We start from the raw sequence: 13115 nt of genomic DNA on the forward strand, positions 1-13115 counted from the left end.
ATAACCTTATTTAAATATGTTAGCACTTAAATGCCTATCTTGTGGAACTCCTACGTCCTTGTAAAATATTTGATATTCATGAGTTTAACTTCAGGAATTTAGTATTTCATGACACTGGATCTAATTGTAGCTACCTAGATTTATCATTTTACAGATTTCCATTGAACTTTTCAACCTCAACAGTTTTCAGACCAATTTCCTTTCCCCAGGTAAAAAGTACTGTAGAAAGCAAATTAATCCTCAGTAACAAAGTAGTCACTAGGCAGTAATTTTTCATTAGGAAATTTGAAAGGATCAGCACTCATCCTTGTCTATCTCTTTTGAATCTGACCTTGAAAATACAATGGAACCTTGATAGAATGCAGCTTGTTATTCCATGAATCCAAATATAGTCACAGACCAGTTAACTGAGATAATAATATAGGAGGGATGTGAGAAGATCATAGTTTAACACCAAATCTTGATTTAAAACAAAGTAAAAATATGAAAACAAATGATTTGAATATATATCTAAAGTTACAACAAACATTTAGGAACATTACTGTCTTATAGATAGAGGCCATATAAAATGTAAATAACAATTTTACATATATGTAAATATGTGAGTGTGTGTATAGACCTCACACACACACACTTATATACTATGGAATTGAAAATATCACTCAGGTTACTTGACAAAAATTTGCCAAACCTCTTGCTTTCTGAGTAGTCCAGCAGAGTAAGTCTGGTGTTTTTCAAAATCATGTTCTCCAGGAAAGACATCCTAAGAGGGTACTGGTAGAAAATGAGTTCATGGTCATAGAGTTTAATGCTGTTTACTATGTTTCCTTCCCTGGGAATGACTGTAAACATTTACAGATTACATGTTCTGAGAAGTGTTGCAGTAAAGAAACCTGTTTAATTGCTTTCTTAAAATTTCTTGTACTTACATGACAGTGGAACCCCATCTTCTCTGCTCAGTAGTATCTCATTCAGTGTTTTGGGAAACACTGGGAAACGATGGTTTGTGTGACTACATGAAGTGTCAAGTGAAATCTTGTATTTGCCAATCCCTCCCTAAGTTTTCAAGTGTTATTACTTAGTCTCTTTTAAACCCCACACAATGAAGTCCCTCTTGCAAATTTTCATCACCTTCTTTATGTCAGTCCTCAGGAAACATCTGGGCTATACAAGAGGTGAAGGCCTAGATCAGTTGACAAAAGTGAAAGGTATAGAGCAAGACCTGTCAGTTACAGTAGCAAGGCCCTAGGCTTTGATTTGCCAGGTACTCTATCTTTCCTTCATCTTCTGCACTTTCCATTATGTTTAAGAAAGTAAAGCCCATAGTCCAGCTGCAAATGAAACATAATTAGTACATAAAGAGTGTACATCTGCTAGGGTACACATACATACGAATATCAAGATTGCTATAGATAGGTAAACTTTGGATTGGAGGATGGCTGCACACGATTTTAATGTTAACGTTTCTGGATTATTATATAGTGACAAATTTCAGTTTGAAGCAGATATCCAGTGGAAAAATAATAAAATGGATTCCTTTGATACACTTGAAATAATACTGTAGTTAATAACGATAAATTATATTTTTCCAAGTAGTATATTTTGTTATTTATCACATAGATATTTCTTTGGCTACTAGTGTTTAATTATCTGTAATGGGTTTCCCGATGCTTAAGAGAAATTAGCCTGGTAGGACAGTATGCTTCAGATTGTCATATTTGTAGGCCCCTGTTTTGGTAAGTATATGTAAAGGATTTTTTTAAGTTATATAAATAGAAATACATATAGTTTTAAAAAAATACTCTTTTGGTGCTTGCCAGGTCTGTGGATTTAAACTTTCTTCCATCAGTTGATCCTGAAACTGTTCTTCAGACAGGTAAGATGAAAAAATATATTTATCAGTGATAATCATAATCCATTAAACCAACCATACATTAACTGGCTTATGAAATAAACATTGATTTGAGTATGTATTATGTCGTAGAAACTGAAGGAGAAGTATTTCAAACTGCTCTTTGGTTTAACCTAAGAGTGTGTTAATAGACTCTACAGTATTAAAAATTATTAATAATGATCAATTATCTTGAAATATTTGAATTTGAATTTATTTCTTTATATATGACATGAAGATAAAAATTTCTATTTGATGGGTTTGCTATGAGGATTATTGAATATGCATTATGTTTCTAGCATTGTACTTTTATGTATTTTCATATTTCATTCTTCTAAGTACTCCTTGAGATAATTAGTATTATTTTCTCTACTTGAGGAAGCCAAGGCTTAGAGATATTAAAAAACTTGTTCAAGATCAAATAACTATTAAGTTCTACCACCATAGCACTAAAAAAAGGTCTAAATCCAAAGCCACTAGTTGTACTGTTTTACAATCATCTGTGTAAAAACACTTAACACCTTGCAATGGCCTTGCACGTAGTGTGTGTTCAGTGCTGCATGGTTTGTATATTCCAGCCCAAATAGCTTTAGTAGTAGTTTCACAGATTCTAGAGAACACATTGGAATTCTTTAAATGAAAATACCTTAATTTTATTTCTAATGTATTTTTCTAATAGGGCATAGTTCTAATCCTACTGCATAGCAGGTACTATTCTAAGCACTTTATGTATGCTAACTCATTTATCCTTCACTACAACCCACTGAAGTAGGTACTGTTGTCATCCCAGTGTTAAGATGGGGAAACTGAGGCATTAAAAGGTTTAGTAGGGCTTCCCTGGTGGCGCAGTGGTTGAGAATCCGCCTGCCGATGCAGGGGACAGGGGTTCATGCCCCGGTCTGGGAAGATCCCACATGCCGCGGAGCGGCTAGGCCTGTGAACCATGGCCACTGAGCCTGCGCGTCCGGAGCCTGTGCTCCGCAACGGGAGAGGCCACAACAGTGAGAGGCCCGCATACCGCAAAAAAAAAAAAAAAAAAAAAAAGTTTAGTAACTTAGGCAGATTACAAACTAGTAATGCTAGATTTGGGACTTTAACCAAGGCAGTTTGGCTTCGAAGTATCGTCTTTGAAATCATTATGTGGTGCTGCTTCTCTAATGTAAATGGTATCCACAAGGAAAACATTAAAGGTAACAGTCATCAAAGAAGAAAAAAATATATATTCTGATCTTAATGACTTTTATGGAAATATATATATAAAGAATATGAATGTGTGTGTATATATGTATAGAAAGACTTTCCATAAGTCTTCAAAACAGGTGTCCTTCCAATTATGAAGTGTAATAAATAGTAAAGAAATAAATTCTGAATATCTTCATTGTATCGATTCAGTTTTCCCGAGGTTTTTCAGTACGATTTAGATCTTACTTCCTGAAAGAACAAAGAAATAATTGTAATCTGTGAATTACTACATGTTTAGAAGGTACAAGGACTGTCAGTAAAAATATTGCTTTAGATTCAAAACTTAGTTCCCTGTTTATATTTAACATTTTAAAAGCTGCTTAAGCCATTGAATTCAGAAACTTGTTACATTTGTATTTTAGAATTATCTTTATATGTCACTAAGTCCTTTTTAATATGCTATTGACTCTTAAAGTAGAAAGAGTATAAAATGGGGACGTTTAAAACAATCTTGGATATTCTTCAGAAATTGGAAGTACCTCCAAATCATAATAAAAACTGTTTCTATTATTTAAAGCCATTTAAGTTTAGGACATTTTCTTGAATAGAGATGAAGAGAAGAGAATTTAAATATCTGCATATTTTGGGTTCCTTAATGATAATTGGAATAGTATTATCCTAGAAAAACAATTTGCAATTTATTTACTTAAAAAAAATTTTTTTTTTGGTGGAAAGGATAGTTTTCTTTGTTTTGGATGCCGGCAACTGGGGGGTGGGGCAGACTCCTGTCCAAAGGCCAACTCCCTCTTCCCCCACTGATGATCAGTGGGCAGGAGCTATTACAGATGGAGGGAGGGAGCTACATGCAGAAACAGCACAGTCAGCTCTGACAGTCATCTTGAAATTGGTCATCAGTGGTCTGACCAGCGTCATCTTGTAAAATTGTTAATGTTACACTTACAGCTTTAGATGTTGCACATTCTATAATTTTAACTTCTTGTGCATGAGTGATTTTCTCCATGAGTTTGCTGTAATCAAATAACATTGAGTGCAGTTCTTACATTAATGTGGCCCCTCATGATTCACAGTTAATATGTTGTAGAAATTTATATAAATAGAGATTATTTAAATGTTATTTTGTACCAGTAGTAAAGACTTTCTCCCTTTAATCATACATTTGTTACACACCAACATTTCTTTTAGGTGCTATGATTAAGGTTATGGATTAACAGTGAAATCCTACAACATAACGCTTAGTATTGATTAGTACTATCAGACAAAACATACTAATTAGTACCATCAGACAGAAATCCCAGACTGTAATTGTGCTCTACAGAGAAATGGTTGGCACAATGTCCTGAGGAGTGAATCCACCAATAACAAGCATGTGATAGATAGAAAGATAGGTCTAGAAAATATATGTGCCATATATACTATATACTTACTATTTGGTATGGTGTATATAGAATATATATATTCCTCAACTTACAATGTGATTACATCCTGATAAACCCATTGTAAGCTGAAAATATCATGTTGAAATGCATTTAATACACCTAAAGTACCAAACATCATAGCCTAGCCTAGCCTACCTTAAACGTGCTCAGAACACTTACAGTAGACTGCAGTTGGGCAAAATCATCTAAAACAAAGCCTATTTTATAATACAGTGTTTAATATCTTGTGTAATTTATTGAATAATGTACTAAAAGTGAAAAACAGAACAGTTGTATGAGTACAGAATGGTTGTCAGTATTACTATCAGTTGTTTACCCTCATGATCATGTGGCTGACTAGGAGTTGCAGTTCACTGCTGCTGCCCAGCATCGCAAAAGAGTATCGTACTGCATATTGCTAGCCCAGAAAAAGAAAAAATTCAAAAGCTGAAGTACGGGTTCAACTGAATGCACCATCATAAAGTCGAAAAATTGTAAATCAAACTGTCGTTTAATCGAGGACTGTCAGTATATGATAGAGCTATGATATACGACATAGTATATATCCATATGTATATGTATGCATGCAGTTTTCCTATTTATTTCTATATAAATTGAGAAATTGCATTTCAGTACTTAAGACCTGGTAGGTAAATATATAGGCAGATACGTTCTAAAAATAAGGAATTAGAATTGAGAAGATTGAGAAGTAAGATTCATATTTCTTTATGGATATTAATTATAAGTATCTTTCCTCCTTAAAGGACATGAATTGTTATCCGAACTACAGCAGCGTCGATTTAATGGCTCAGATGGAGGGGTCTCGTGGTCTCCTATGGATGATGAGCTGCTAGCACAGCCACAGGTTATGAAATTATTAGATTCACTGCGAGAGCAATATACCCGCTACCAGGAAGTTTGTAGGCAACGTAGTAAGCGTACACAGTTAGAAGAGATTCAACAGAAGGTGATGCAGGTAGGTGTCTGATTCCAACATATTAAACTCTTTTTAAAATCTAAATTTTTTTATGTGTGTGTGTAATTTCTACTCTGTACCTGATTTTATACTAAGCCTTATTTACATTATATAGAGAACTTTAGAAATGTCAAACCAGACTCTCAAACTATTTTTACAATTAGTATTTGCATTTAAATTATATTATTTCTACAGTGATGACATTGAGCATTCAGCTCACTCTATCAGAATTTCAAAAATAACTAGCTGTTGGAAACATCACTTGTGGTTCCTGTATTCTTGTAATAAATAACATTTTATTGTTGACCTTAGATTTATTTTAAATTTCTAATGACTTAAGTTTTTTGTTGTTGTTGTTGGTGGTAATTTGGGCATTATGAAGAGTTTTTCTATCCTAGCAAAATGTTAATGTGTAATATAAGTAATTATAATATTAAGTTTCCTTATTTATGATACTGATAGGAAACTTTAAGTATATTTAATTCTTATGAATTTTTAGTTCCTTTTAAAATTGATTTTTATAAGTAGGCTAAAAATGCTAAAAATCGATACTAAGGAAGACATTTCTGTATTTAGACTACATTCTGAATTTTGATCTGTTGAATTATTAAGAAGTAAATCTTAAATATTTCACTTTAAAAATCCAGATTAGAAGTGTCCCAAAGTTTTTAATCTAGATTCATTCATTAGATAAGTATTTGTTAAGTACTTATTATATAGAAGGCATTCTGCTTTTTCTACAGGATATAAAGGTAAACTTGGGTTTTGCTACATTAAACTTAAGAGGGGAGAGAAAGTGTTAGGTGTCACAAGGGAATGCCTGAAGTGCTGTGGGCATTCAACGGAGGGATTATTCCCCTGGTTGCAGGTGATCTTGGAATACTTAGTGGAAAGAGGTAATGCTTGAGCTTGTCCCCAAGAATGTGTAAGATTTCACCAGGCATCTCCTTTAGGTTTTAAAGGAGAATTGGCATTCTGTGGAGGAGAAAGAATAGCATGAATAAACAATAACATGAAATCCCAAGTTCTACTGAAGAAACAGGCAGCAGTAGGCACCAGGGAAAGTGTTTAGCCTTTGAGTCATGGAACATAGTCAGTGAGCATGCTCTGAATCCCAGTTCTTCCACTTATTTGCTGTGTGATCATGGTCGCATTATTCACCCACCTGAGCCTCAGTTTGACTTCCTTCTTTCTTTTTTCCCTTCTTCTCTTTCTCTCCCTTCCTTCCTTCCTTTCATTACATAAAACAGAGGTAACAGGACCTCTTTTGAAAGATTTGTTGAAAGAACCCAGCACTCAGCTAATGGAAGCTATTATATTTGTTCCCATTGAACTAGATTGTAGCCTAGAATTCTAATTCAGCTGTTGGAAAACTTGTTCTGTAAAGGGCCACATGGTAAATGTTTAGGCTTCTTGGACCATACAGTTTTTCTTGAACCTGTGGCTATTTAATTGCCATTGTAATGCATAGTCATTATGTAAACAGATGTGTTTGGCTGTTTCAGTAAAACTTTATAAAAACAAGTGGTAGGCTAGAATTGGCCTGCAAGCTGTAGTTTGCTGAACGCTGCCTGACTAGAGCATCAGGGTGTCATGGGGAAAAAGGCTTGAAAAGAGGGAAGGAGTTGGATCATGGAAGATCTTGAATTCCAGGCAACAGGATTTAGGCTTTATCTCATGATAACTACATAGAAACTCAAGATTTCTGAGCATATGTTAATTATATATAATTTTTTCTACATAATATATTCATAAATTAAAGATAGCTTGTATTAAACTCGGGTAAACTTTAGTTAAATAGCTTGAGAGTATCTTTGAAAACCATAAAGATGGAATAGCATAGTGGTATACAAGTACCCCAGTAACCTGAGTCCACTCTCTTCTGTCACTTTCAAGTTTGTTCTTGGGAAGGAAGTGTACTCCTCAATGCCCTAGCTTCCTCCTCAGTAAAGTGAGGAAAACAATAATAATAATAATACCTACTTAATAGGGCTGTTACGAAGATTAAGAAGATAATTTTAATAAAATGTTTAGCTTGGCACATACGAGTTTTTATTAGTATTATCTATTTGCTCACTCGTTAAAGAAATGAATATCTACAATAGTGTGACATTGTGCTCGGTGGAATGTAATGGTGAGTAAAAGCAGACAGGGTGTCCCACCTTTTGGTGCATGGCTACATAACTACACAAATAGTTGTAAAATTGCAACCACTCAAGTCCCAAGGAGAGTGGAGGGAGGAAGGGTGAGAAAGAAGACAATATCAGAGATGAAGCATTTTTCTGGCTTGCAAGACTTAATGGATGATGGTGTTGTCTAATTAGGGAAATTGGACAGGTTTGGGTTTACGTGCAGATGGAAAAGGTGTGGAAAATCATGAGTTTGGTTTTAGACATGGTGAATTTCAGGAGACTCTGAGACATCTAAGAGAAGATATATAAAGGTAGTCCCAAACAGGTCCAGAAATGAGAAGTCTGGGCTGGTGACATACTTGTTTGTCATCTGTGTATGAATGGTAATTAAAGCATTGATGTGGGTGAGAATTTCCCAAGGAAAGAGCTGAGAGTAGATGAGAAGAGGGCTTTGTAACTGAGCTTTGAGAAGCTCCAGCATTTAATGACAAGATAGAGGAGCATAGTCCTGAAGAGAAGGCAGTGGAGGATTGGCCAGAGACGAAGAAGGCAAGTGTGAAGAGCTCTGTGTCATGGAAGTCAAAAGAAGAAAGCATGTCAGGGAAGGAGTTGGGAACCCTGTCGAATGCTGCTGGAAGATTGGAAAAGAGGAAGACTTAACATGTTCACTAAGAATCCACAAGGTCAAGGTCGTTGGTGATCCCAGGGTATGGAGTAGCAGGGCCAGTAGCACACTGGAGTGAATTCAGGAATGAAAGTGAGGTGTGGTGAAGGAGACGTGGAGTGTAGGGAACTCGCTGAGAATTTTGTCTCTGAAGGAAAGATGAGAAACAGAGCAATGCCTAGAAGTGAGGGTGTATTAATTTGCTAGGTCTGCTGTAACAGAGTACTACAGACTAGGGGACTTAACAATAGAAATGTATTTCCTCATTTTTCTGGAGGCTAAAAGCCCAAGATCAAGGAGTTAGCAGGGTTGATTCCACCTGAGGGCAGTGAGGGAAGGATCTGTTCCAGGCCTCTCTCCTTGGCTTACTGATGCCTTCTCCCTATGTCTTCATATCATCTTCCCTCTATACCTGTCTGTGTCCAAATGTCCTCTCCTTTTAAGGACACCAGTCATATAAGATTAGGGCACACTTTAATAACCTCATTTTAATTTAAGTGCCTCTTTAAAGACCCTGTCTTCAAATAAATATAGTTACATCCTGAAGCACTGGGAGTTAGGACTTCAGCATATGGGGAGTGTGGTGACACAATTCAGCCCACAGCTGGGGTCAAGTGTAGTTTATTTTTGTTAGTTTGTGTTTGTAATATGGAAAACTAAGAGGCTTAAATTCTAGGGGGGAAGTATATGTTTGGAAGGAGGAGTTGAGCATGGAAGAGAGAATAATTAATACTATCAAGTTCGTGACAAGGTGGAAGTGAATGGACTCCAAAGCAGAGCTGAAGGGATTAGCTTTAGAATGGAGGAGCGAGAACTCTTCCTTTGTAACAGGAGGGAGATGGTAGGATGATCCAGAGTTGCCTCCATATATATAAGTCAGGCATCAAGAAGATGAAGTAGTTCTTGAGTGATTAGGTTTTTTTGGTTGTTTTTTGTTTGTTTTTAAGTAAGAGACAAAGGGAATCTCTTTGGTGGTGGAGGTTTGGAGGCAGGGTGGGGATGGGGAGGGCAGTGGTTAAAGAGGGTTAGAGGTTTAAATGGAGTGGAAATGATTCAAAATTTTCATTTTGGGGATTGGAAGAGTGAAATTACCATGGAAGTATAGATGTATTTTTAGATAGTGCTGATCTTGAACTTATGGTGAAAACTTTCTAGCCTGTTATGTGACCCTGTCAATTCGTGGCTGGCTGTTGATGTGCAGGCACCAGAGAACGTGGGTGATGGGATTCCCCCAGCATTTGTGCTTTGCTATGTGACATCAGGGGCAAAGGAGTTAATGTATTGGCATGCATTTTTGAAATGATGGACCAGCTCAACTGGATAAAGAATAAAGAAACTAGAGAAAGGAGATGATGATGATACTTACAGTGATGGTGGTGATGGTCATGAGATTATTGTTAAAAACAAATAAACCTCATTGCAATTCAATTTTCTTTATAAGCGTTACATGTGAATTGGTTAGAGCATTAATATTCATCAGGTGATGGTTTCTACACTCTGTTTTTCACAGGTCACATTTTAGGGAAAGATCTATTTCTCTTGCCAAAATGATTACTTAAGTTTAGCTATTTAGTAACATATATTGACCATGTCTGCACACACAGAATATAAACTACCATCTTCAGTCTTGCAAATTTGGGGGAAAATGAAATTTTTTGATGTTTATGTAAAGATAATCATAAAGTTGACTACCTCTGCTTGTGTAAAATTAATGAAAGTTGAAATTTTCCACATCTCTTTTTTTTACTGATTTATCACTGAAAACAGAACATAATGAAGAAGAAACCAATAGCTCTAATAGATAAACTATATGGTAATAACCATTGTTTGTCAGCCATTTATTCCCCACAGTTCAAATCGGTAGCATTAGACTTCATGTGGAATGCAGAAGTTCTCCATGTTGCTGCCGCTACACTTAAAAATCAGATTTCGGGCTTCCCTGGTGGCGCAGTGGTTGAGAGTCCGCCTGCTGATGCAGGGTACACGGATTCGTGCCCCGGTCCGGGAAGATCCCACATGCCGCAGAGCGGCTGGGCCCGTGAGCCATGGCCACTGAGCCTGCACGTCCGGAGCCTGTGCCCCGCAACGGGAGAGGCCACAGCAGTGAGAGGCCCACGTACTGCAAAAAAAAAAAAAATCAGATTTCACGTACTTCTGGATAGGAGATGATGCCACTTCACTGAAATAAGCTATCGTTATTCTCATTATTTATTGTGGCAGTAATTTCTGCCAGCATTGCAAATGTTATTTCTAGAATCATCCATGTGATTTTCTTCCTTTGTAGAAAGGAACCATAGATGCAAAATAGGATAACTCTGAGTTGCTAAAGTATACAGCTGGAGGCTGTGATCCCAGCTCTCCATATTCTTTCTTCTGGTCAGATGCTTGACATCTGCTTGATATGCCCTTCTACCTTGTTTGACCTAACATGCTTCTAGATATTCTCTCATGCAGTCTTTAGAAATCAGCCTGGCCAGGGAAAAATGATGGACAGTCACATGCATTTTTGGCCTCTGCAAATATTTGTCATGGTGGATTCTAAGAGCACATCTCCAAGGTTATACTTTGCATATAAATGTAACCGTTTGAGAGGTCACATTCATATGGATTGTGCATGAAACTGTTTTTGCAGTAAGTTAATATTCAGATTGACTGATGAGCAAGATGTCCTGATTGAAATTAAGTTTTATAACCCGGTTTGGCAAACCACCATCATTAATACATTTAAATAGATTTATTTACTGGGGCATCAACCTCAATTTGCATCATTTTTATTAGAAATAGTCATACATTTATGGTGTTTACATTACTGATGTTGCATTCCAAGGGAAATTACTTTCAGCATACGTTAAAACTATATGTACACTTGACTGTGTAACTGTTTTTGTGTGTGTGTGTGCCAAGGAGATGTCTTTGCTTTATTTAAAATTTATTTTGGTGCTTCCCTGGTGGTGCAGTGGTTGAGAGTCCGCCTGCTGATACAGGGGACACGGGTTCGTGCCCCGGTCTGGGAAGATCCCACATGCCACAGAGTGGCTGGGCCCGTGAGCCATGGCCGCTGAGCCTGCGCGTCCGGAGCCTGTACTCTGCAACGGGAGAGGCCACAACAGTGAGAGGCCCGCGTACCGCGGAAAAAAAAAAAAAAGAGAGAGAGAAAAAAATTTATTTTTAAATTATAACTCTTTGAAAGTTTCCTGCTAATGAATTGTTTTTCCCCAGTTATCATGATTTATATTAACCTGCTTCTTTTGTTTCTACCGTTTAAAAGTTTTCTAGAGTTTCAAAGTTTAAATTTTAAATAATGTTGCCTTACTTTTTAAAAAATAATATATAACACTTTAATTAGTTAAAATTTCTGAGTTATTTTCATTCCACCCTTATTTTTAGAATTTAGACATTTTTAGTGAAATAATTTATTATATTAATTGTTTAAAATACTTAAATGCCATTGTACATCTGTTTCTATATTCATATTCGTAATACATAGTAATCAGTGAGAAGCAATTAAGTCCCCCAAAGGGAGTAGAAACTTGTTTCAAAATGTTTACATGAGATTTCTTAAAACTTACTCTTTTTATTTCCATTTTTTAAAAGCATAGACTAAAAACACTTAGTTCGAGGATTAAAAAGCATATGGATTTTACTGTAAAATGCAGATGTGAGACATAGTTTATAAAGAGTGAATAAATAGAAGGAGCTAGGCTTTTTTCTTCAGAAAAAGTGGGGAAAACAAAGAGGCTAACAACTATTGGTATCATCTACTGTGCTTCAGTGTCTTACGTATAATGACTGTATAATCCTGACAATAGCCCTGTACAGTAGATGTAGCATTAACACCATTTCAAAGGTGATGGACCAAAGTCTTTCAACTCCTAGGAGCAGAGCCAGAATTTCAGTCATGCCTAGTGCTTCCTTAAGATGGAACTGCTCATCTGTCTCTTTTGTGAAAGAGTGATACTTTCCACAGGCCAGCAGAGACAAACAGGATCCTAGTACCCTGCCCCTCCAAATATAGCTCATACAAAAGAGTAAAGCAGAAAAAGTGGAGATGTTGAGGAACAAAGCATTGTATTCTAAAGAGTACCTGGCAGTAGAGGTTTGCAGATGAATTTAGGACTCTGAAAACAGAATTTAGCAAAGAAAATCATAGCAGTTAGGCTATTCCAGTGAGTCAAAAATAATACGTGGACTTTTTTGTTTTTGAGTTTTTGCTCTTTAGTATTAAAACCTTGTAAAGAGAAGATGGAAGCTAAGAATATATTAATATTTAAGATACTAGGACATAAATGGGCACACACATAAAGAGAGAAATCCCAAAAGATCATATATTGTTAGTAAGCAAGCATTCGCAATTTATTCATTCTCACTAATATTTAGAAATACACCTGAAGACATTTCTGTTTTAAACTTGGTGGAAGTACTTTAAAAGTAATAGTCAGCCATGTAGGGGGCAAAACTAAAAGCAGAAAGCCTGGTTTGGAGGCTACCACAAGGATCTAAGTAAGGCCTGAAGTAGGCTTGGAACAGGTTTATTTTGAAAGTCAAAACAACAGGATTCCAGGGATATCAGGTATGCAGGGTGTAAAAGGAAAAAAAGAAGAGTTAAGAATGACTCTAAGGGTTTTTGGTTTGAGAATATTGCTCTAAATTATAACTCTAAAATGCATAATTTATAATAATGCTCTTTAAAGTATTCTCATTATGTAGGCAGTTTCAAAATTAAAAAGAAATAGCGAGAATAATCACAAGAATGTCATCTTTATTTGAATTTGTTTGACAACTAGAAATCAATAGTGTAAGTTCAAACAGATCAAAAGTATCCAACCCCTTGGAA

The 13115-nt window shown here is 36.1% G+C and overlaps 1 protein-coding gene across 8 annotated transcripts in view; it reads left to right on the forward strand.

The window, feature by feature from the left end:
• Positions 1 to 13115, forward strand: part of SESTD1 (SEC14 and spectrin domain containing 1) — a 140256-nt gene that overhangs the window by 96725 nt on the left and 30416 nt on the right. For all 8 annotated transcript variants that reach the window (XM_081241861.1, XM_081241860.1, XM_081241864.1 and 5 more), the window contains 2 exons: positions 1821 to 1876; positions 5274 to 5485. In XM_081241861.1, the coding sequence (XP_081097987.1) occupies positions 1821 to 1876; positions 5274 to 5485 (268 nt within the window). The remainder of the gene's footprint in view (positions 1 to 1820; positions 1877 to 5273; positions 5486 to 13115) is intronic.

Source organism: Mesoplodon bidens (genome assembly GCF_964165515.1).
Source record: "Mesoplodon bidens genome assembly, chromosome: 8".
Classification (NCBI taxonomy): domain Eukaryota; kingdom Metazoa; phylum Chordata; class Mammalia; order Artiodactyla; family Ziphiidae; genus Mesoplodon; species Mesoplodon bidens.